At 43.1% G+C, this 23,249-nt stretch overlaps 5 protein-coding genes across 8 annotated transcripts; 2 read left to right on the top strand and 3 right to left on the bottom strand.

Moving 5' to 3' along the window:
- Positions 1 to 248: 248 nt before the first annotated feature.
- eif3g (eukaryotic translation initiation factor 3, subunit G) lies at positions 249 to 2,854 on the bottom strand. 4 transcript variants are annotated; one of them, XM_084677191.1, is made up of 10 exons: positions 2,758 to 2,854; positions 2,624 to 2,670; positions 1,969 to 2,057; positions 1,815 to 1,874; positions 1,582 to 1,686; positions 1,246 to 1,447; positions 1,024 to 1,140; positions 734 to 870; positions 533 to 639; positions 249 to 356 (listed from the first exon to the last, which is right to left on the bottom strand). In XM_084677191.1, the coding sequence occupies exons 1-10, from the start codon at positions 2,778 to 2,780 to the stop codon at positions 341 to 343; spliced, it is 903 nt and encodes a 300-aa protein (XP_084533317.1). In that variant the 5' UTR covers positions 2,781 to 2,854; the 3' UTR covers positions 249 to 340. The 4 variants fall into 4 exon arrangements, with proteins under 4 accessions (XP_084533317.1, XP_084533319.1, XP_084533318.1 ...); XM_084677193.1 differs by having other exon boundaries at positions 1,030 to 1,140; XM_084677192.1 differs by having other exon boundaries at positions 1,024 to 1,137.
- Positions 2,855 to 2,931: 77 nt separating this feature from the next.
- Positions 2,932 to 4,384, bottom strand: p2ry11 (purinergic receptor P2Y11). The gene is made up of 2 exons (XM_084677195.1): positions 4,259 to 4,384; positions 2,932 to 4,076 (listed from the first exon to the last, which is right to left on the bottom strand). The coding sequence occupies exon 2, from the start codon at positions 4,010 to 4,012 to the stop codon at positions 3,110 to 3,112; it is 903 nt and encodes a 300-aa protein (XP_084533321.1). The 5' UTR covers positions 4,013 to 4,076; positions 4,259 to 4,384; the 3' UTR covers positions 2,932 to 3,109.
- A 140-nt stretch (positions 4,385 to 4,524) lies between these two features.
- Positions 4,525 to 8,862, bottom strand: ppan (peter pan homolog). Its single transcript, XM_084677189.1, has 12 exons — positions 8,645 to 8,862; positions 8,164 to 8,334; positions 7,911 to 8,012; positions 7,475 to 7,525; positions 7,145 to 7,315; positions 6,855 to 6,931; positions 6,527 to 6,634; positions 6,210 to 6,333; positions 5,974 to 6,052; positions 5,632 to 5,761; positions 5,387 to 5,547; positions 4,525 to 5,265 (listed from the first exon to the last, which is right to left on the bottom strand). The coding sequence occupies exons 1-12, from the start codon at positions 8,657 to 8,659 to the stop codon at positions 4,763 to 4,765; spliced, it is 1,692 nt and encodes a 563-aa protein (XP_084533315.1). The 5' UTR covers positions 8,660 to 8,862; the 3' UTR covers positions 4,525 to 4,762.
- Positions 8,863 to 8,975: 113 nt separating this feature from the next.
- On the top strand, positions 8,976 to 14,434 carry angptl6 (angiopoietin-like 6). The gene is made up of 7 exons (XM_084677190.1): positions 8,976 to 9,553; positions 10,166 to 10,661; positions 10,799 to 10,936; positions 11,036 to 11,231; positions 12,318 to 12,511; positions 13,329 to 13,599; positions 13,815 to 14,434. Exons 2-7 carry the CDS (start codon positions 10,197 to 10,199, stop codon positions 13,997 to 13,999), a joined length of 1,449 nt encoding a protein of 482 aa, XP_084533316.1. The 5' UTR covers positions 8,976 to 9,553; positions 10,166 to 10,196; the 3' UTR covers positions 14,000 to 14,434.
- A 2,105-nt stretch (positions 14,435 to 16,539) lies between these two features.
- On the top strand, positions 16,540 to 22,573 carry LOC146253357 (vascular cell adhesion protein 1). The gene is made up of 9 exons (XM_084678036.1): positions 16,540 to 16,803; positions 16,896 to 17,222; positions 17,514 to 17,750; positions 18,649 to 18,921; positions 19,413 to 19,736; positions 20,027 to 20,263; positions 20,520 to 20,747; positions 20,936 to 21,202; positions 21,413 to 22,573. Exons 1-9 carry the CDS (start codon positions 16,551 to 16,553, stop codon positions 21,634 to 21,636), a joined length of 2,370 nt encoding a protein of 789 aa, XP_084534162.1. The 5' UTR covers positions 16,540 to 16,550; the 3' UTR covers positions 21,637 to 22,573.
- The last annotated feature ends 676 nt before the right edge of the window (positions 22,574 to 23,249 follow it).

Here is a 23,249-nt window from a genome sequence, read left to right as displayed (position 1 = left end):
TTGTCTGGGCATTTTGGCAAAGCCATTAGCCAACCAATACAGTTCACTTAATTTGCCAAGTAGAAAACATGTTCAGGTACATGACTGTACAGTTGACAGGTGTTCAATTTTGCCACGTATACCTTTGTCCCCTGCACTTCCTCCAAATACCTTGTTCCAAGAAGAACTAGTGCATTAATTCAAGAATTGACTAGTGCGAGTGTCTACAAAAAAAAACATGCCAAGAGTCAGACAATGAAGACAACCAGTTGTTTTCCTCACCGCTTTATTTAAACAGCCACATTTCATTACATGAATAAAATCTGGAATCCAGCTGGAATATTTCAGACTTCTTTTCATCTCAGTTGTTTGACGGTCTGCAAAATGAAAAGGGTCAAAAAGTCAGCCAGGCTATATCAGTTGGAACATGAGACTGCAGAAAATGGCTGCTTGGGTAGGCTCTCCTGCCAAAGTAAATTCCTTGTCTGTGCCACCTTTCATGGCGAATAAACACCAATTCTGATTCACAGCTCTCACGAGGCACGACACTCACTTGGCCCATTCCACATTGAGGATGAGATGATCATATCCGAACCCAGACACCCCCGCGATGGCCCTGGCTGCATCCTCCCGACGGTGGAAACTGATGAAGGCAAAACCCTGAGGAAGAAGACGGGAGAGAGAAAGACGAAAGCCTTAGAGCACGCGCCCTACACGAACGCATCCAAATGACATGATCGAACCTTTCACTTACTTTAGACTGGCCAGTGTTTTTGTCCTTGGCCAGGTAGATCCTGGAGATGGAGCCGAAGGGTCTGAAGAGCTCCTGCAGGTCCGTCTCTCGGGTGTCCTCGGACAGATTGGTCACTCGGATGGTGGCGTTGTCATCCGCTGGGGATGGGAAGACACGCCCGTTGAGCCACAAAAGCAAAGGGTGTGTGTGACATACCATGATAAGGTTTATTTTTGGTGTTTTTCTTTACAATATGAAGTTTGATTTAGAGTGAGATGTACTGAATGCATCGAGGGGGGGTTGAAACTCACACTCACCTCGGCGGTTGGGCTGCATGGACTCTCCCCTGCGCGTGCTGCCATCCCTCAGGCTCGGGGGCACGTACTTCCCAGTCTTGCTCTGTGCTGGCGCGGCAGGCTCCGGCTCTGCTGATGGGAATTTAAAGAGGCGGGTGGGAAGTCTAATCTGGCATGTTCCACTTTCCAAAGCATTCACGGTGAGATCAAATCTGGACGGCCCGAGGAGTTATTTACCATTGTCCATGCCAGACGATTTCTCCTTGTCCCCTGTGGTCAGGCCTAGTTGTTCCGCCAGCTCCTTCTGCATGGGGCCCAGAGTGTCCTTGTAAGGACAGCGGGTGGTCCAATGGTCCCCTTTGCAGATTCGACAGGACACTATTTTCTGTCCTTTTATCTTGCTCATGGGGTCTTCATCCTGGTCCTGGGCATTCAGGTCCTGGGAGAGGTCACACACATGTTTATTACCCGTCTGTTACCTAGGCAGACTATTTACAAACTAAAATATCCAACATAGGTGTTTTGTTGTGACTCGAGACTATAGAGGACAGCAAAACAGCACCACTTCCTCACCTCTTTGCTGGAGATAAAGGTCATGAAAACATCATCGCTGACTGTGGTGGTTGCAACATTGGGACCAGGAGCATCGAACTCCGAGTTACCAAACTTCTTCCAGTTCTATTAGGAGACAACAACATGTCAGAATGACATTGCATGGCAGCTATCTCAAACCATAATGGTTCGACATTTATAACTAGGTAGCCTACTTGGTGTGAGTTGAATGTTCATCTCTGAGGAAAACAAACCTTTCTCCTGGCAACAGCTTTTGAGGCTTTCCTGGTCTCAATCTTGAAAGTTCGTATAATCTGAAAACAACAAAATAATGTTGTATTTTTGAAGTGTAAGCAACGGTTATGGCATGCAGTCCAATATGAGGGTATAAATTACAAATTCTAATACCTTAAACTTTTTTCCATCGTCGTCAACCTTGTATTCAGTGATAGTTTTAATATTTCCTTTGATAGTTTCTTTTGGAGATGGTAGGGTACCTGGTGAGGAGTATAATCCAAACATCAATTAGACTGATTGCCAATGCGTTTCTGACACCATACATCAGAAACATAAACATTACTTTAATATGTTACACATTATCAAGCAGAAATATTGCCAGTTTCAAACTGTGGCCAAGGTTTTAATGAACGATGTATATCTGCAAGTACTACAGTAATACAATAACTAACAGCTAGCTACACTTTGCTACTGCTACAAGCTGGCTAACAGCTAGGCTAACAGCTAGACTGGTAAACGTGCATGCAAACTGAGTTAGCCGCGCTAAGCTAAATTAATTGACAGTGCCCAATGCAACTACTAGTCGTATCGGTTAAATGTTTCGTTAGCAAATTACATCACTCAAGTACACATTCATAAATGTATAACATGTGTCCCGGCAGTTAATTCACACTGGGTTAATTATACACGTGGATAACCGCCTTGTCTTGGCCTCTCTATTCGCTGGGACTGAGTAAGATAGCTGACTAACTACAAAATAGTTGAGCTAGCTATGTGAAGCATCTTGGGCCACCAGCTCACACACAGGCTAGCTCAAGTAAAATACCTTCATCTCCTTCCTCTTCAACCTGATCGGCCCAGCTGGGCTTGGAACTAGAGAAAACAGCAAAGAAACACTGTTAGGGAGATTTAGGATAAGCCGTGTCAACAAATTCGATACATATTGGAGGAAAGACTCACTCGTCGTATTCGTTCGACGGCATCCTCGCGGTGCGCTCAGCGGCCAGAGAACATCGGAAAGGGGACGCGAGTAACAGAAAAGGTCGTACCCGACGAGGGTTCGAGCGCCCCCCACAGGCACGGCTGTCCTTGAAACACTGTGCAAATGACTAATATTCTACATTTGACTTTTTATTTAAATTATACATCATACATTATTGTGTCAGTTTGTACCATTCACATATCATAAAATACAGCAAAGCAATTTAGAGCATGTTTAATGGCTTTGTGTTCCAGCTACAGGTTGAATTTAAATCTAAAATTTGTCTGCTAAATTAAGGTTTCATACCATAAAGGTTTCTTTCAAACTTCTCTATACATTGTCATCTTGGCCTTTTCCACAGCAAGCGACTCTGATGCTGTTAAACACAGCTATATAGAGAAGAGGATGAATGCACATGTTCAGAGCTGCCAAACCCTTGGTTATTTGGTAGGCTTCATAGATCTTTCTATCAAAATTGCCATTATTTTTCAGATAAAAGTGGTAGCTTTGTAAGACATGATATGGCAAGAATGAAACGGCATACAAAACAATACCTGACAGCACCATAAGTGCCACCTTCCTTTTCTCCAGAGCGGTAATATTAGAATTCCGCCACACAACCCAAATAACTCCGCTATAAGAAGCAAATGTGACCAGAAAGGGAACAAAACACCCAAACAGAGCAAGAAATAGCTTGTACTTGAAGTGAGAGTTCTCGTCAGATTTCACTTCACAATGGGAGACACAGTAAGTCACATTTCCTTTCTGACATGTGGAAGCAAACATCAACACGGGGGAGGAAAAGGCTGTCACAACGATCCAGATGATGAGGCTGACAGCCTTGGCATGAGCGGGGCGCACGTAGGTCCGGGTGAAGAACGGGTGCACGATGGCCACGTAACGATTCACGCCGATGCACATGATGAAGAACATGCTCCCGTACAGGTTACAGGTAAACAGAAAGCGCTCCAGTTTGCACATTGCATTTCCAAAGGGCCAGTTTTTCCTCCGCATGTAGTAGACTATCAGCAGAGGCAGGGTGAGGACATAGAGCAGGTCACTGATGGCGAGGTTACACGACAGCACCACACCAGTGTGCCAGTTCTTCTTCTCCTTGGTTACCAGGAGCCACAGTGCAAACAGATTACCCACCAAGGCCACACAAAATTCAATCCCATACATCGAAGGCAGTAACCGCATTTGGAACTGTTCCCCCACAGAGTAGTTATTCATGATACCCAGTTATAATCCCAAAATGCAAAAGCTTTCCTCTCCTTCAGGTGCCCCAATTCAAGTTCTGTAAAGGAGAAAATATAAATGCTGGACCACTATTCTCCATGATCAACTCTTTGTTAACTCCACAGCCATGTGATAACTTTAGTACATTCCTGACACAGTATGTTCACTTAATTGTCCCTAAATCTGTCTGAATTTATACAAGAAAAAATTGGACGAAAATACAAGTTTCTCGATACTTACACTACCAAGACGCTTGCAACAGAGCCGCTCACACAATGCTTGTGCAGATTTACGATGCGTATTAACACCCCACCACCACTACTTCCGTATTCAAAACTTGTCAACAGAATTTCTTGCATGGGGCTCTGTTCTTGAAGTCAGACATTGAGGCAAATTGAGGAAGTGTCCCCACCAATGTTTTTAATCTAATTTATGTATTTAAGCAATGTACATGTCACAGGTAAAACTACCAGATAAGTTCATGAATAAGAGTCTTAGATATTGCATACATCTTAACCCTTTATCAACAACATCATTTTTACAAATATTTTACATGGAAGAAAACAGCATCACTGAATTATCACTGAAAAGTCCTCCTGCTGATGCAATAGTTTCCTTTGAAGAACTGGTCAACTTGCATTTGTGACATCAGTTTAACACCAGGTTCATGTCCATGAAGGCCCCCTGGTGGTACAGCAAGGCAATGCATCCCCTATCTACTAGTACAGATTTATATCGTGAGTGTCAGCTTTTGCCCTTCCTCGGTTTGAAGCTTTGCTTTGCTCCTCCACCCGTACCCTTCTTCTTGAAGCCTGGATGAGGTTTGCCTTTTTGGCCATTAGATTTGAAAGTCTTGTCCCCCGTTTTCTTTCCACCAAATTTCTTTCCTCCGTCAAACCTTTTCTTCCCTCCAAATTTCCTGTCTCCATCCTCATGTTTCTTTCCCCCAAATCTCTTACCACCAGGTCCCATTTTGCCCTCAAAATGTTTGCCCCTGTCCCCAAATTTCTTCCCTCCCTGCCTCTCCCCAAATGTCTTCCCTCCCCGTCTCTCCCCAAATGTCTTCCCTCCCCTTCTCTCCCCATCGCCTCCCCTTCTGTCTCTAGGCGGTCCGCCTGGACCAGGTCTTCTCGCTGACTTGCTGTGTGAACCATGCTTGTTCTCAGCACCAGTAGACCGTGTCCTCTTCTTAAAGGCTCCTGGGGGTTTGCTGGAATCTCTCCTTTTCTTGGCAGCAGGGAACATGTCTGGGGGAAGAAAAAAAAGCGTCACGTTTATCATTGGCTTCAGTTCAATCCTACACTGACGCACGCATCTGCAGTGGTGAACGTAGCTCAACTGGGACGGCAACAAAAGGATCATATTTACCTTCATCAGGCTCCTGCCCCACAGCCTGTCGGTAGTATTCAACCTCATCATCGGATTCGCAGGCTGCAGTCTGGCCCTCCTGCATCCCAGGATCCTCGACTTCACTGTCATGCTCCTCGGTCTCCTGGTGCTTCCTCTTAATACCTGCCAGGCTCTTTTTCCTGCCAAGACATGAACCAACGTCAGAGATCTGTAGCATTCACGCTTATCGGAGGAGGGCCAAGAACGTCTCCAGAAAAACTCACTTGTTCTCCTCCTGCCTCTCTTTTTTCTCGGCCACATTCTTCTCCTGCTTCTTCCTGCGCAGACTCTTTTCTTTCAGCTGGGCCTCTTTCCGGTTGAGGATCTCCTGAATTTCCTCCTCAGTCTTTGAGACTAAAAAAAAAAAAAAAGACAAAAAAAAGACAAAACGTCAACGACAAATTGGGAAAGTGTACTATTCATACGCAGTCTGCCAAATGGATGGGTCAGTAAGCGTTTACTTTTGAGGTATAAATAAATCACAGGAGGATCATCTCTCTCTCATCATCATGTACATCCAGTAGACGAACAAAGAGGGGAGGGGACAGACAGACAGGTGTACTTACTGACTGCATGGTAGAGGACGCTGCCCTCCCCCATGCCCTCTTCTATCTTCACCAGCTGCAGGGTCATACGGGGACCAATCTGGGATGGACACACACACCAAAGCTTTACAGCTGAACATTCATTGGCACTGTTGTATTTACACATTCATTTTGCATCAGAGTGCCTTGCTCTATGAATACAATGCAAGTGCCAAAACAAACTTGAGGATGCCATTCCGAAATGTCTTATAAATCACCTCCGTCAAGCGCACGGCGCTCTGCTCTGCCGCCATGTTTCCTCTTCCAGAGTAGACTTGGGGCAGTTCAGTGATGTTGTGGTCTCCATCCTGCTCTGCTTCACTCTCCGAAAGGTTCGCGCCTCTGAAAAGGGACATAAAGAATATGACATGGGGAAATCAGTCGCTTTTTAAGTAAGTATTTGGTCAACAATCGCACAGCAGTCACCAGGAAAGCTGTTGACATAGCGTCACATGCAGCAAAATTCCAGTTTTTAGAAACATTTTCATTGCGTGATGGTTTAACCTGTGAATTACAGCTCTTATGACGGACTTACTTAATCAGTAGCTCACTGATGTCCTCCAACTTGTTCATGTTAGGGAATCTCTCCTGCATCAGCTTCTTGACTCCTTTGCTCATGCCCACAGGCACCACCTTCAGGCTGCTGCAGAGGGGAACACATGGAGAGCGAGCAGGGGTTGAGTGTGGCCCAACACCAATCAGCCAGGGGGACACTTCTACGTGGGGCCCGTCAGTGCGTTTACTTTGAACATGCATCACTGAACAGTCAAGTTACAATGTGTCATCATTTGAGCCCAAGCCGTCCTGTTATGCAGAATGTTTGCACCCTTTGCTCGCCATGTATACCAAATCAATATACTTACTAGTGACGAAATTCTATCTCCTGTGACTCAGGATCGTAGTTCAGCAGAACACACCTCTTAATGGCATTTAGGCTTACCTACGACAAAACACACCACACACCAATATATGTTATCCACACCAACGTTCATTTTTAGAAGAGTGAATAGACTTCAAAGTTTCTAGAAAGTCAGAAAGCGTTTACTTTTGATTGATCATCAGTAAATGTCAGAAGACTATACTTTCATCATTTTGGACAGATCCTAATCTATGAACTCTGGCATACATCTTAGCTTGTGTTCACTGGGCATACCTTATGCACATTAATGGACGGGAACATGTTTTGAAACATGGTGGCCATGAGTTTGACATGCATGCCATCTGTGCTGAAGTTGTTGAGGACCAGCAGTGGGTGATGGGTGAACTGCTGGTCATGCATCCTGTGCTTCTTCAGAGAAGACACCACATCTTTGATGAGGGAGAACTACAACAAAAAAAACGACAACAAAAAAAGATTATTGTGGACAATTATATCGAGGGATAGGACACAAGTCACAATGAGGTGACAAGCGGGGTACACATTACAACGTCACCCCTTTTGAGCTAATTCTTTCCCATAATAAAGAGAAGAGTTTTCGCTCACCTTCTTCACGCGGAAGTGAAGCATGGGGCCCTTGGGCAGCCGAGCCAGCCTCTGGAAAAACAAGCCACCCCCTCATTAAGCAAAATAGACTCATGTTTTCAGGGACATAGTCATACATTTACACTAGTGTTATTTATTCATGAGCTCATAAGACATTTCTGGGTCACTTGTGGATTCAAACTGCCCCAAGGCTTAGTATAGTATCAAATGGATGCATCAGTAAAGAATTCTTAATCATTAAGTCAGATATTCTCATAAAATCATCACTTGCATCCGTGTCAGGAAAAACATAGTTTCTGACATTTTGAATAATGACATCCCTTATGCAACCATATGTTCTTTGACACAAAAATTACAATTTTCAGGAGTCTTGGTGAAAACTGAAACCAAAACTGCTAGTTGTGATAAAACAAATTGATTACTTCTTGGCACTCACCATATTAATACTGCTGGGCGTCTTGCTGAATATTGCGAAGTGTGTTACTCCTAAGGGTCCAGCTATTGACACAAAGTCCTTGAGAACATTTTTCTTCCTGACCTGGAAAACAAGACTGTGTTAATAATCTGCGTAGCTATAAGCCATATACGCACCAAACACAGTGCACATGTGTGGCATACACACAAATTACTGTTAAATGTGTTAAACTGTTAACATTCAAACAAAACGGATTGTATATATTCAGACGGACCTTGAGTGACTCTGCTGTAAAGGGTTCCATGACACGCCGCATGTCCATCACTAGTTGGCCGACATTCTTACCAACCTTCCCACGTTGAAACACGAAGGAATGTGGGGCAGAAGCATACGTCTCTTCAGCCACATGATTCGCTTGTAATCGGGATTTCTTCTGATGTTTGGTCTGAAATCATGTCAATTATTGCGAGGTTATCATATGCATATCACTCAGTACATGATATTCCAGTTTGTTACTTAGCCACACTAGCTTCAGAACAAACGTGACAAGTGGTGCATGACGGAGCTACTGTACGATAGTTAAGTAGAGGGATTTACCGTGTTTTGTAAATCAGCATGCAATTAGCACTAGCTATATCATGCTCGTATACGTTTGATATGATATCACCAATGTTGTAACTTTCTTGATAGCCAGCTACTCGCCTATCAAGTATTTCCAAACTTAATTTATGCTAGCTAGCAAGCTAGCTACTCACCTTTGATTTCCCCATGCTTGCGTCCAAATGTAACAAAAAAGCAGTGTTCTGGAGGGGCTATAACAAATATGTATACCTAACAATGTAATAAGACAAAACGTGGAAAATTAAAAGGCTATCGTGACTTAATCATGGCGTAATGCCCGCAATTCCAAGGAGCGTTCTCCATTTCAGGCACGGTCTCGTCAGTGTGTAGTAGTAGAAGAACGTTTCATTAGCACGTGTGTGGATATGGCAAGTCTGGTCTGTTGTGTTACATCTTGAGACGTCCGATCTAACAAATTTGAATGGTTCCTATTCAGAACTCAGAAGTTTGACCATCAACCGGTTTTTGGTTATTTGTTTATCCCAGCCTCTAGCTCAATTTTCTTGAAAGTGGATTATTGGTTATCACTTACAATCACACCTGATACTAATATATTACCTGATACTAATATATTACCATGCTGAATGATATAACAGACTATCCTCTGAAAAATTGCTGAATGTGTCACACTATCAGCTAGACAAGCAAAAGGAAGACAAAGGGAGAGGAGGGCCATGGGCACTTCAGAGGGGTTGTCTTTAGGGTAGGGCCATAGGCACTTGGAAGGAGGTGTCCTTAGGGTAGTTTGTAATTATGCCCTTTTTGTTTGGAGGTCCTGTGACAGGGATGTAGTGAAGGGGAGGTATCTCTGTTGTAAGAAATCTCAGTTTAACTGCATGTCTCTGCCCTTTTTCATTCTCAGCGTTGTGAGTCTGCCTGTCTGCCTCTAAGGGAACGGGCAGGTTAGCTTGACTGTGAACCAATCACTGAAAAGGATTTAATATTTCGGAAGAAGTGGTACTTTTTCATAATAAGAACACCTGACTTGTCATTTGAAAACAAGACAAGTCCTCCAACCTACTGCCTTGCTGATCTGATTTGTGGTAAGTTACCTTGTTTGAGTGACAATTGCTCCTCATGTTAATTGGAACAGTGGTACAGCAAACATGCCAAGACAGAATGAGCTGTATCTTTTGGGGAGAAATGTTATATTGTTTGCTAGAATAAGTTATAAATGTAATTATGTGTTTAATTGTATGTGTTCTAAATACTTAATAATTTGAGTTTTCAGCGTGTTTTTAGATAAAGAAACACAAATAATTTAGTTATAAATAATGTTTTAATTGAAGAATGTCTGCTGCATATATGGTGTTAATACCAATATGGTGTGATATTAATGGTCTTTATGGCGTTGACTATGGTTGTTCTGATGGGTGTGAGTTGAGTCTGAGAGGATTGTGTTGACCAGTGGATGAAGGTATATTGACATTGGCTATTTATGCTGATTACTTTACCTCTGGTGTTTACTTGCTAATGATCTCCAGCCAGGAACAAACCCTAAAATGTGTTCTCACCTTCCAGAAGAACATCTGGGGACTTTTCATATGCAGCTCTGGCTGCCCTACTGAAGGCTGTTAATGGTCTACATGTCATAAGCATTGATTGGACTAACCCTATTGTTACTTAATCCCTAACCAAAGGACTTTTCTTTCCAGGACAGACACGGCTTAAAAGTTCAACAAATAGATGGAGAATCCCCTGAGCTTTGGCCTGACTCTCTTCCTAACCCTCGGCCTGGTCCTGTCCGAGGTGGGTGGGCAGAAGGAAGGCGTCCATGGGGGGAGTCCTCAGAAGCCTCGCTCGTCCGAAACAAAGCCGGGCCGCTGCTCGTACACCTTTATCGTTCCCCAACAGAAGCTCAAGGGGGCCCTATGTGTGAGCACGGAGTCTGCCGGTGCCAACCAGACCGAGTTGGCGGCGCTGCGGGGAGCGCTGAGTCGGCAGCAGGGGCAGCTGGAGAAGTTGCAGGGGCAACTGGAGCAGGAGGGGGCCCTGGTTACCGAACTAAGGGTGCTGCGAAAGGAAAGCAGCAGCATGAACGCCCGCATCACCCAGCTTTATGCCCAGCTACTGCATGAGGTCATCCACAAAAAGGACCAGGCGTGGGAGCAGCAAAGGCTAGAAAGCCTACTGCTCAATGCCACGACGCAGGTAAACAGAGAGTAGAGCTCCTCGATATGTTTCTTCTCCTCATCTCTGGAAACGTGCCCATTGTGCTTAACCGAACCCATTTCACTCCATTCCCTCTTTCTCACTGTCTATCTGGCATGGTGGTGGGTCACCCACAGGTTCTGCAGGTATCCAGCAGCTACAGGGAGCTGGAGAAGAAGTACGGAGTCCTGACGTCCATGATGGTCAACCAGAGCCAGCTCATCTCCCATTTGGAGAAGCAGTTTCGGATCAAAGACATAACTCCAACCATTCAGGTGAGGGATGCATTTACATTTGTCAAATCAAGAAGTCCTCTCAACATGAATTCAGCTTTAGCAATGATGGACACATGTGTTCCTGTTTTATTCGGATAGGTGACCTCTCCGCCCACAAGACCCCAGCTCAATGACAGCTCTGCTCCCAACCAAATGACTAACAATGTTCAAAGAGACCAGGGTGCCCCTCCCCTACAGAAGGAACAGTCCCAGGAGACCCACGTTCTCCCCACCAATATGCCCAGTGTCCCCACAGAACCGACTTTCATCAGCTTCCCTGTCACCAAGACCCCAGGTACAGAACTGCAGACACGTGTTGCATAGTAGAAGCCTACAGTTTATCAGTGCTGTCCTGTTTAGGGCAGGGTGTGAGAGGTAACAGAGCTGTGTCTTCATCCTGCATCGTTATCTGGAAACATTGTTTGCATTTTAGTGACTGACTCCTTTTTTGGAGTATCTTTTCACCAATTCGATATCAGTGAACTCTGACAGCAACCAGAGCGAGTGTATGTTACACTGTTTTGACAGTGCACTATAACTCTCCAGAACCTCAAGGAGTCAGTGACCGGCTGATAGGAGTGCTATCTCTCTGGGAATGCTTAAACAATGTTTCCAGAGTGCCAGCTGTTATCCTTAGATGAGAGAAAGGGTTTTGTTAATAACACACAGTTGTACTGTGTCTCTCTCTCTCTCTCTCTCTCTCTCTCTCTCTCTCTCTCTCTCTCTCTCTCTCTCTCTCTCTCTCTCTCTCAAACACACACACACACATTGTCACACACACAAACACACTAATCACAGCCCACTCTAGGGTATTGCTATGGAACCTTCATTTACTAACTTCTACAGTGCTCCTTTGTTTGCTCAGCTGGAATGTTCTAGATTACAGGGCAGACCATTTGGGTGAGTGTGTGGTACATTTGATAGACAAGGTCCACCCGAGCAACTACTGTAATTAGAAGCTGCAAAGTGATCCCGAATCACTTAGTGTGTTGTGATAACTAGTCTTCAGAATGATGTACAATGAAAGATCTTACTTGTATTTGTGAGTATGGTGTGGTTGACCCTTGATCTCATCTTATGGGAGAGAGGAGATTCTTATGAGGCTTAATGTGTTGGGTTCAAGACATTCTGTGTCCATGCCCTAGGCCTACATACGGTATCTTTAGAGTGACAGGAGACACACAACATGTGTTGGGAAAAATTCCTCTGCAGTAAACAAATGAACAGAGGCAGCACTCAAGCCTGGGGTGTGTTTGCGACCTTGTTGGCTTTAAAACAAACCAAATTCCAGACCCCTGTCTCCTATGTACCCCGCTCCCCCACACGCCACTCCACAAACAGCCTTTGTAGATCACTCCGTTGTCCAACGTGTGTTCCCCAGGTCCCTGGCGGGACTGCCAGCATGCTTTGGACTCAGGCGAGTCCACCAGTGGGATCTACCTGCTGCGCCCACAGAGTGCCAACCGTCTCCTGCAGGCGTGGTGCGAGCAGGCCCAGGCCCAGGGCGGCTGGACCGTCATCCAGAGGAGACAGGACGGATCGGTCAACTTCTTCAGAAACTGGGAGCAGTACAAGGTGATCGCCATACTGCTTCGGAGTAGGAAGGCTTGATTAGATGTAATTTCGACCCCCTCCACCCCACCCCTGCGCTCCTCCCATTTGATTCTCATTTCAGGTCATTGTACGTGATGAAATTAGATTAGTTTGCTTTTTGGTGCAAACTTGTTTTAGCTGTAGACATTTGTACTGTTGTTTCTGTTCAATACTGCCGTGTCCTCAGCGATCAATACAGTTCTCTTCAAATTTAATCGAAAGTTACATCAAGTCTGGGTTGCTTGCAATCAAAATGATATAGGCAATAAACTTCCTGAAATGCTTGTGGGCTGTAATACTCAGACTCAAAACTACCCACAAGCATAAATAAGCTTAGGAATAAAGAATAAAAAGTAAATGGCAGATTCCTCCTCAAATGAGAAAAAAATTGTAAAATTGACATGTTAGAGGGTTAGACCTAACTGCTGACAAAGGAATCATCAGAGCATCTCAACCTGCAGATATATAAAAGTCTGGATGGATTGAGACTTGATTTGACAACGTGATTTCAGATGCTAGCAAACTCAGCCACAGGCACTATAACACTTGGACAGGGTGAATGCGTCAGAACAGTCAGTGACTAACATGAATGGGACTATGCAGTGTCCATTCTTGGTGTGGGGGTTAGTTATGATCTGGTGTATCAATAAACAAAATCTACTTGATATATCTTGAGTTGAACCTAAATAGGTTACAAAAAGAAGAAGAATACCAAAAAATACAATAGGTTTCTGGAAGAATCCTTTTGACAGACTCCGCTGACTTCAATCCTATAAGCATTTGTATTCTTCTACACCAGCAAGGCTTTGGAAACCTGGATGGAGAGTACTGGCTAGGACTGGAGCACCTCTACTGGCTGACCAAACAGGCCCACTACAAGCTACGGGTGGCCATGGAGGACTGGCAGGGCCGGCACGTGTTTGCTGAGTACAGCAGTTTCCACCTGGAGCCAGAGACTGATTGGTACCGCCTGAGACTAGGAGATTACAGTGGCAACGCTGGAGACTCTCTCTCCTGGCACAACAACAGGGCATTCACCACTCTGGACCGGGACAAGGACGGCTACTCCGGTAAAGCTGCTTTAGACACTTTCTTTTCTTTACTGTATTGTTTATTTTGAAGATATTCAAAATACTGCGTTCGAAAGATATCCCATGGCAACGTCACGTCGAAATACGCTGTACACCGTGGTAATTGTGGTTTGTAGAAGAGTGGAGGCAGAAACCGCTCCTTTCAAAAAGGCTAGTTTGGTTTCATAAGTCTGTTTCCTCTCTTTCCTTACCAGGAAACTGTGCACACTACCAGAAAGGGGGATGGTGGTATCACATGTGTGCCCACTCCAATCTGAATGGAGTCTGGTATCGAGGCGGGCACTACCGCAGCCGCTACCAGGACGGAGTGTACTGGACAGAGTTCCACGGGGGCTCCTACTCCCTAAAGAAAGTCACCATGATGATCAAACCTACATAGCCCACTGCCTGTTCATAGCCAGGTGATGTGAGCACGTGTACTGTATTTCGGAACAGAAATACGGAAGTTTCACTATGCATCATCTATGTTGAAACACTTTAAAAATACTTTTTAAAGAGGAAACATTGTATATACTTTGCTGATGCTGATGTGAGTGTTGAGGGTAAATTGTGTAAATGCTTGCCAATGAATGATAACAGTGAGAATGACTGGTATTTAAATTGTTTGTCTTGCAAAACCTGATTTGGTGATTTTGTTGTACATAAATACCAGTAAGGGCAATATGAAGTAGACAGTACATTTGTTTTAGAACTTGGTGGCAGAAACACAAACAAGATTTTTTTCACATGTCACAAACAAGTCACATATACATGACCCAACACTGCAACACTAATAGTTTCTGCAATGCTTTTTTTTTAAATAAAAAAGATCCATCTACAGGATGGGAGTGGTCTGTTGGGTTGATGCAACTTGTGACTAACGGTGGTTTGCGGCATCCTCTTTGCCACTATGTCCTTTTTGAGGTGAGAGTTTCTATGTTCAATTTCATTCTTTCCTTCACACAGAAGGGTGCCAGTAAGGTATAGTTACAGGTACTAGGTCTCTACTATCAGAACTAAGCAAGGAACCGGAGGGGTTCTGTTTACAGCCAGGAGCATCCTCTTGTCAACACCCCCATCCCTTCCCTCTGTCAAAGCATGGATTATCTGAGCATCAATATGATCCTACAGCATAGCATGTTGGTCCTCACGATCGGACTGTTACACATCGGTAAGTATGAACTATGGTGTGGACATAATGGTTTATACATAGTATGATGTTATGGTTAGTTGTGGTTAAGGTTTACCACATAGCAAATACATGTTTTGTCTTTTCTTTAACGTAATAGTAACTATGTTCTCACCAGTGGTCCTCCACTGCGCGGCCTAAAATCCATCACAAAATATTTCCAACAAGATCCAGTCTGTCTCCCTGCCTGTCTGAATGTACCCTGCTTTTGTCAAACTTTGTACTCTTTGTGGTGTGTCAAACTCCAAAATAGCTTCTGGGAACCTGCACAATGCTATTACAACACCATTTTTATTTTTAAACACTATTTTGCGGCCAGGTGCAAATTGGAGGGTAGTTTACAGAGATTGTAATATTTGTAGTTTGTTTTCAAGACCCTATAAAGTTTGGAATGCATAGCATCTGCAAACATTGGATGAGTAACAAAAACATGTACACCCCACAATGGTTGAGCATCCACAGCATTTTTTTATTACATTTATCTTATAAAATTGCTCCACACCTGATAATTACTGTTCAATTTAGGGGACCACACTACTAGGATTAGGCTGTGATGAGACAGAGCAAAGACGAACTATAAACTCACAAACTAAATTCAAAAGTTTAATTGAAATGTGTTTAACTAGGCCTACATGCTCTTCTGGTTCCACCCATTGGCACTTCTTTGCTTTTCACAACATATGCTTCATGTTTTGCCTAACCGAGAGTGAGGTCATGCCGGGAAATATCAAACTGAGGCTTGAACGTATCGACCGAGCGACACGTCCTCGTATGAATGAAAGTAAATGCGAGGTTAATTATAGCTAGCTAGCTCTCAAACCTTCTCACGGGGTGTTTCAGGTGATGCTTAGCAACCAATTACTTTTGATAGAAAGCGGACAACACGGTTCTGCTATAATGTAGTGATTTTACGCTCGATACCGTGCTCACGAAGGGGTATCGACCTTTCGAAACGGTACCGACACAAGCGTGTCGAGCTTGGCTTCAGATGGGCGAAAACCACGTGATCAGAGTCGAAGTCTCGAAGTGACGTCCGAAGCTTCGGACGACACGAGCAGCTGAGACAAACGGCGTTTTATTCAAACGTTATAAAAGACATAAGAAATCACTAATATTCGTAGGTTATAGAGAGGAGACATAGACCTATTTATGGACGCTATAGAATACATTAATTGACAGAGCCAGAGATACAGATAGATTGCCAGAGCTAGATAGACAGAGATAGATACAGATATGAGATAGTAGATGTAGCCTACACAAGCACATAGCCTACATCTTTCTCTAGTTTTAACAGCCTTCAAATATGGCCATCCCTTTCCAAACTAAAAATGGTAACAGAATATACAAAATTAATAACAGTGTAAGCAAATGGTGAAATGGTGGATCCTTTTAGTAGATGTGGTATGCTATTCTAATGGGAGTGGTAGGTGTTAGATGATGTGATTAACACTAGAACGGTTAACGGAAGAACCGAGTTCAAGAAAAGGCTCTGATTTGCAATGCTGATAGGCAAGGGGAGGATTGTGGTTTCACTTAGTTGCAGTTGGTAACAGTGTAAATGTAGAAGTCAGTAGTAGAGTGCACTGTGCTCATCAAAGTAGAGGTACCTGGATGAGGACCCATGTCCTGTCTGACCCTATTGTTTGTAAAAGTCACTGTGAAACTACACCTCTACTACTTCTAATTTAAGAATATAAATAAGAATAAGAATGTAATATGCCACAATGTGTCAACAGCGTCAGGTGGAAAATGCCCCTCTGAGATGAACTATCTCACTCTGGAACCGGATGAGTTGGTTGTGAAACATGGTGACTCAGTCCAAGTCAACTGCAGTACGTTAGAATTCCCTGATGAGATCCAGTGGGTGGCTACTGAAGGAAGCACCTCAAAAGAATATGCACAGTTTGTCATCTGGAAAGTGGATAATTTATTAAGCTGGGATCCACAGCCCCAGTGCAACATATCGTTCAGTGAAACAAGCTGGTGCAGTACAAAACTCACACTGATAGTTTACAGTAAGTATTGACTTGAAGATAGGAAATATTTAACAATAAATGATACATACATGACAAGGGAACGATGACAACAAATATTTTTTCCACCTCAGAACTTCCAGACTTTGTGTCCATCTCTCCTCTGAACCACGCTGGACCAGTGGTGGAAGGGACAGAGTACCAGCTGCTGTGTGACATCCTCAATGTTGCTCCTGTCCAGAACCTCACTGTAACCTGGTACAAAGGAAATGAAACCATAAAGACAGACTCTTATAGTGACCAGCAGAGTAAGACACCAGTGAATGAGTCATCTATCCTCACCATCACCCCAAGTAGAGAAGATGATGGAGCACTTTACAGATGTGAGGCTCAACTCAACCTGGGACCAGAGGGACCACATCCTTCTGCTATTGATTCAGATTTCAACCTAACCGTGCTCTGTGAGTTTCTCACTACACATTTAATAATCGTAATTGATAGTGTTATTTTTCCCAACCTCCCTCGATCTGCTCTTTGATTGCTAATTCCCCAAACAGAATTAAACAGTATGTTGCTTGTATTTGGACCTAACTCATGCTTAAAAATTACCTTCATTTTGATCTTAATTGTTCAATTATATTTAAGTTATGTGACCCAATTTACCTTGATGCATATTTTAGACCTGCCCTGCGATTGGTCATTCCCAAAACAGAATTACACAATGTGCGTTGCTCGTATCTTTCAATTCACAGATAAGCCAGTGATCCTCAAGTGTCCACGCAGTTTTGTTGGTGAGGAGCACACATTCAGCCTGGACATGAATATCTGTGCAGCTGATGGGAATCCTCGTCCCCATGTTCAGTGGTACCTGCAGGGGAGACTGCTAAACAGCTCTGAGCTCCTGACCAGGAGGAACTCAGGGGAATATGTCTTTACAGCCACCAATGACCATGGCACTGTCAACTCCACGGTCAAGATCACAGTGGAATGTAAGTAGATTGACATTTTTGATCCCTAACCTTAGTATTAGTCAGATAATTACTATTTTATTAAACACACCCGCCACAACATCAAGGACCGCAGTGGCTGTGATGGTAGCTACAACTGCAGAACCAAAAGGTATTTTTATCTTAATTGTTCATCTTCCCACAAACAATTTTTATGGTACAAAGCTACACAATGCTATAATTTTCTTATTTAAATGAACAAGATTTAGATGGGTTTAGTTGGCTTGTATTACAATTATTATTACAATTATTTTTTAGATATGTGACCCAGTTTCCCTTGATGCAGATTTTACACCTGACCTGGGATTGGTCATTCCCAAAACAGAATATACTAAATTAATAACAAAGTGTAAGCATATGCTGAAAAGGTGGAATCCTTTTAGTAGATGTGTTATGCTATTCTAATGGGAGTGGTAGGTATTAGATGATGTGATTAACACTAGAACGGTTAACGGAAGAAGAGAGTTCAAGAATAGGCTCTGATATGCAAAGCTGATATGCAAGGGGAGGATTGTGGTTTCACTTAGTTGCAGTTGGTAACAGTGTCAATGTAGAAGTCAGCAGTAGAGTGTAATACACCCTGGATGGTCCCACATCCTTCGCCTGTTAAGACATCAGAACATCATAATATGTTAGTGGTCTGTGAGTATTTCATAATTCTGGGTGTATGAATTCATTGCGTGAGGAATAGGCTACGCTCTTTGTTCGCGTCGTGAGGCAGAAGATCGAGACTTTGAACAAACTTTTGTCTAGTGCCAGAGGAGGGCGATATTGTCTTTTGAACAACACATGAGGTTCGTTTTAGCTTGGCTGCAAATTGGCAATCAAATATTTGTGTTAAAAACAAAGACTAATACACTATCCTCTTCTATGACCACAGTAGGTACAACTAGCCTATATCCTCTGGAGATGAACCCTTCCAGATTGGTGGTGAGGTATGGAGACTCAGTTTCAGTCAACTGCAGCACATCGGTAGCAGACCCTGAAGGCATGGGCTGGAAATCAACTCAGGGAGGCCCAGGCTTGGGTGAAGACGTCACATGGGTCATGTGGACAGTAGACCGCTTGGAAGACTGGAATGGAAGTCCTACGTGCTTCATCAATCTCAAGAATGGAGAACAGCATATAGAGAAACTTGAGATCACTCTATACCGTGAGTATTTCCTGGCAAAAACCACAGTCCCTCGTGTCAAAGAAAAGGAACAAATATGCCTTGACGTGCCTACCCAGTTGTACCTACTGTGGTACACCCTTGCACTTTTTTGAGGTTCATGTTGTTAAATTGTTTAATTGTAACTTGTTCAACAGCATGCTCTTAAGGTTCTTCCCTTTGGGACTTATTTAATTTTCACAGTGTATGCTTCATGTTTTGGCTGCCCGCAATGTTTGGGGCTATCTCGTTGTTATGATCAGTGACCTATGCGCTTTTCTAAAGCTCTCTTTTGGAAGTCGCTTTGGATAAAAGCGCCTGCTAAATGCATAAATGTAAATAATCCATCTGAAGTAATGTAATTGTCCAATTTCACTGGATAGGGGTTTGATTGGTGTAATACAACATTTGTATTGTGCACCCAATGTTACCTGCCCAATTCTGGTCTAGTGAGGTCGACAAATATTTTTTTTGTGACAAAACTGTATTTACAGAACTTCCAGATGTTGTGTCCATCTCTCTTCTGAACCACGCTGGACTAATGGTGGAAGGGACAGAGTACCAGCTGCAGTGTGACATCCTCAATGTTGCTCCTGTCCAGAACCTCACTGTGACCTGGTACAAAGGAAATGAAACCTTAAAGATCGACTCTTATAGTGACCAGAGTAAGACACCGGTGAATAAGTCATCTATCCTCACCATCACCCCAAGTAGAGAAGATGACGGAGCACTGTACAGATGTGAGGCTCAACTCAACCTGGGACCAGAGGGACCACATCCTTCTGCTATTGATTCAGATTTCAACCTAACCATGCTCTGTGAGTTTCTCACTACACATTTAATAATCATAATTGATGCTATTTTTCCCAATCTCCCTTGATCTGCTCTTTGATAGCTAATTCCCCAAACAGTATTAAACAGCGTGTTTTTTGTATTTGGACCTAACTAATTTGCTTAAAAATTCCCTTCATTTTAATCTTAATTGTTCAATTATATTTAAGATATGTGACCCAATTTCCCTTGATGCAGATTTTAGACCTGCCCTGCAGTTGGTCATTCCCAAAACAGAATTACACAATGTGCGTTGCTCGTATCTTTCAATTCACAGATAAGCCAGTGATCCTCAAGTGTCCACGCAGTTTTGCTGGTGAGGAGCACACATTCAGCCTGGACATGAATATCTGTGCAGCTGATGGGAATCCTCGTCCCCATGTTCAGTGGTACCTGCAGGGGAGACTGCTAAACAGCTCTGAGCTCCTGACCAGGAGGAACTCAGGGGAATATGTCTTTACAGCCACCAATGACCATGGCACTGTCAACTCCACAGTCAACATCACAGTAGAATGTAAGTGAATGGCATACAGTATATGTAAATACATGTATTACGTCAAGGTCTCAATACGCTCTTTTTCAAGCTTCGTTTTGACTAACTGCTCTGTGCACGGCCTAATCACACTGAAAGCAATACTTACAGTGCATTAGTTCTTGTGAAACCTGCAAATGTGTTGTGTTTGAATGTACATGTAAATTACATCTGGTACATAGTCTATAATGGCCTACTTATTATTTAACACTAACATGTCCATCCTCATCCTTTATAGATGCCCCTGAGTTGATCTGCCCTGTTCACTATGAAGGGGAAGAGGGTAAAAATCACAACCTCACTTGTTCAGCTGGAGGGATGCCGGCACCTACGATTATCTGGAGCAAATATGGGAAAGAAATACATTTACCTGTGCGTCTGACCAGGAAAGATAGCGGGGAGTACAACGTCTCAGCAATCAACAAACATGGAACTTCTTATCGTAAAATGGATGTCAACATCTTGTGTATGTGATTTGAGGCTCCAAAAGTTCTCTATGCATGAAGGCTGCCAACATCATTGGAGCTGAAAAGACACATTTGAGAATTGAAATAGCCACCTGCCAATATTTGAACTGTGCTTCCGTTTAGCTTTGTCTGGCATTTTACAGTCGCACAGCTCCGAGAGGTTTAACAGCTGCTCTTTTCCCCTTAGATGCCCCTGAGTTCCTGTCAGGAGAGGACACACTGGAGTTGTCTGAGGGAGGGGATGAGTCTCTGGTCTGCAGCGCTGAGGGAAACCCTCCTCCAAAGCTGGAGTGGACCTACGATGATGCTGCCGGAAATGTACATGTGACCACTGAGGGGCGCCAGAGCACTGTCAGAATCACGGGAGCCACGTCTACCAACACTGGGATCTACATCTGCACTGCCACGAATAGAGTTAGGACAGTGACCAGAAAGATCACAGTGACGATGACAGGTGATAAATCTAACTATGGATCATGTAATGGAAGCACAGAAATCCTTTGTTTAATGATGCCATTCCTGATAGTTGTGATCATTTCAATTACAAATCCCTTTTAAAGTTGATAAATGAAATGGATTAAATTGTTCACAATTAATGACACCTGGCATGATGCCTATACATATTCTTGACTCTTTTCTTCATCTTTTCTCCCCTCCGCTGCAGTACCCTTCAGTAACACGTGGTATTACATTGCGATCACCTCACTCATCATCTCCTCGATCATCATAATCATCATAATCTTTCGCCTGAAACACCATTTAAAAAAACAAGGACGCTATCGATTCACCCCCATCCCTCAAGACTCTTGTCAAGCAACTGGACAGCACACACAATCAATGGATTTGCCTTTAAACACACTGTCTCAGAAAGCCAATGGTTCCCACTGAGTGGGCTCTATAAGGCAATTTTCATCAAGATTGAGCAACTGGACAGATGCTTTGCTACATGTCAGGCTGTTACTCATATCTCTTTTGGATTGTGTAATTTGTGTCTTACAATTTTGCTTTTAATGCCTCCAATTCTAGACTAAGATTAGTGTTTTCAATGACCCTTACAGGATTATCAATAATTGTTAGAAATGCTATGGTGTGTTTAAAATACTGTGTTAGACGCTTGATAGGTGCTCGAGCTTGATATAGAGTAGCTATTTAAATTAAATGTGTTCATCAGCGTTTTTTATATACTTGTTTTTGTAACACATTTTAGTGCCAATCCACGGTTTATCTGGCACTGAGGTGTTTCATCTTTATCTCAACTAGTGCACAGTGCCCATGATGCAGTCTGTGATTAAGATGTCAGTGAAACACACAAAACACAAATTCCTGGAACTATAGAGAATGCACAGTGCCCGTGATGAAGTAGGTGACACATACACACACAGAACAAATTGCCAATGCTCTGGTGCAGTTGTGCACATTTTAAGTAGCCTACAGATGTCTGCTGTTTCCTACATTATCAATTACTTATGTTATGTTAATCAAAATGTATCATATTGGTTCTCTGATAAATTGTCTTACCCCCATAAACATTAATACATTTAGTTCATCACAAACGTTCTTACATGCACAATTATTGAGACATTTGTCATAATTGTAGTCCTAACTCATCATGTATGTACAGTTCTGCCTAAGGGATGTTTGCTATGTTTACATTAACATTTGTGTTTTTTTTTCCTTTGTGCTATGCAGTGTTCTTTATTATTGTATTTTCTATATCGCTTTCACATAAAGACAGGAGACAAGGAGGTTAATTTGTAAGAACATTGTTCTTTTCGCTTGCGGCTCACTATATCTTTGACTCAATAAACCAACCAAGGAAGCTAAAGTGGTATGAATAGTGTTCTTGTTTTAAACCCGTTGCAGCTCGTTTTCGACACTGACAACCAACTGAAGAGCAGGGCCAAATCATCAAGTCACAGACCCTGTGCAGTGCCCGTGATGCAGCCAGTGATTAATATTTTGCTTTGTTGATTTGGTGGCACACAGACACACACACACACACACACAGATTCTTGGAACTATAGAAGTGCAATACCCATGCCTGTGATGCAAATAGTGGCTATAATATCGGTTAGTTGATTTGGTGTTAGTTTAACAACAGTTTGTGCACATTTGCAATGTGCTGGCAGAGTTTTTGCATCAATAAACGCATTAATTCATGTAACAAAATGCACTGATCTATACTGAATAAAGTGTCCACTTGATATTGTTTTTCTGTTAACTAGCCAGCATTTCATACCTTGAGAAAATCCTTTGAAAGAAGCTGATTCAATGTTATGCACACACACACACACACACACACACACACACACACACACACACACACACACACACGCGCACACACGTATTTCTCACATTATAGATTATATTGATGTAAATGTCCTGAGGATTTTGTCGTATGACATTTTTTATTACCTTGACTGTGATATAAACTTAAGTGATATAAACGTGCATCAAAACTGTTTCCCTTTCATGTCACAACAACAATTTGCTAGCGTGGT

Source organism: Hypomesus nipponensis, chromosome 17 (assembly GCF_054491055.1).
Source record: "Hypomesus nipponensis isolate SF chromosome 17, ASM5449105v1, whole genome shotgun sequence".
NCBI lineage: Eukaryota > Metazoa > Chordata > Actinopteri > Osmeriformes > Osmeridae > Hypomesus > Hypomesus nipponensis.
This window is presented reverse-complemented; position numbering and strand designations above follow the sequence as displayed.

Bases quoted from the DNA above. Each gene is read 5' to 3' on its own strand.
- eif3g (XM_084677191.1), bottom strand. From the start codon at position 2,780: ATGCCGTCGAACGAATACGACGA. The intron at 2,058-2,623 runs GTATTTTACTTG...ACTCCTCACCAG, and splicing joins TGAAGAGGAAGGAGATGAAG to GTACCCTACCATCTCCAAAA. The intron at 1,875-1,968 runs GTATTAGAATTT...TGTTGTTTTCAG, and splicing joins ACGATGGAAAAAAGTTTAAG to ATTATACGAACTTTCAAGAT.
- p2ry11 (XM_084677195.1), bottom strand. From the start codon at position 4,012: ATGAATAACTACTCTGTGGGGGAACAGTTCCAAATGCGGTTACTGCCT.
- ppan (XM_084677189.1), bottom strand. The intron at 7,526-7,910 runs GTGAGTGCCAAG...TTGTTTTTCCAG, and splicing joins CGCCCAGCAGTATTAATATG to AGGCTGGCTCGGCTGCCCAA. The intron at 5,548-5,631 runs GTGAGTTTTTCT...ATGTCTTGGCAG, and splicing joins GAGAGGCAGGAGGAGAACAA to GAAAAAGAGCCTGGCAGGTA.
- angptl6 (XM_084677190.1), top strand. From the start codon at position 10,197: ATGGAGAATCCCCTGAGCTTTGGCCTGACTCTCTTCCTAACCCTCGGC. The intron at 10,662-10,798 runs GTAAACAGAGAG...GGTCACCCACAG, and splicing joins TGCTCAATGCCACGACGCAG to GTTCTGCAGGTATCCAGCAG. The intron at 11,232-12,317 runs GTACAGAACTGC...TGTGTTCCCCAG, and splicing joins CCCTGTCACCAAGACCCCAG to GTCCCTGGCGGGACTGCCAG.
- LOC146253357 (XM_084678036.1), top strand. From the start codon at position 16,551: ATGAACTATCTCACTCTGGAACCGGATGAGTTGGTTGTGAAACATGGT. The intron at 17,751-18,648 runs GTAAGTAGATTG...CTATGACCACAG, and splicing joins GGTCAAGATCACAGTGGAAT to TAGGTACAACTAGCCTATAT. The intron at 19,737-20,026 runs GTGAGTTTCTCA...TTCAATTCACAG, and splicing joins TTTCAACCTAACCATGCTCT to ATAAGCCAGTGATCCTCAAG.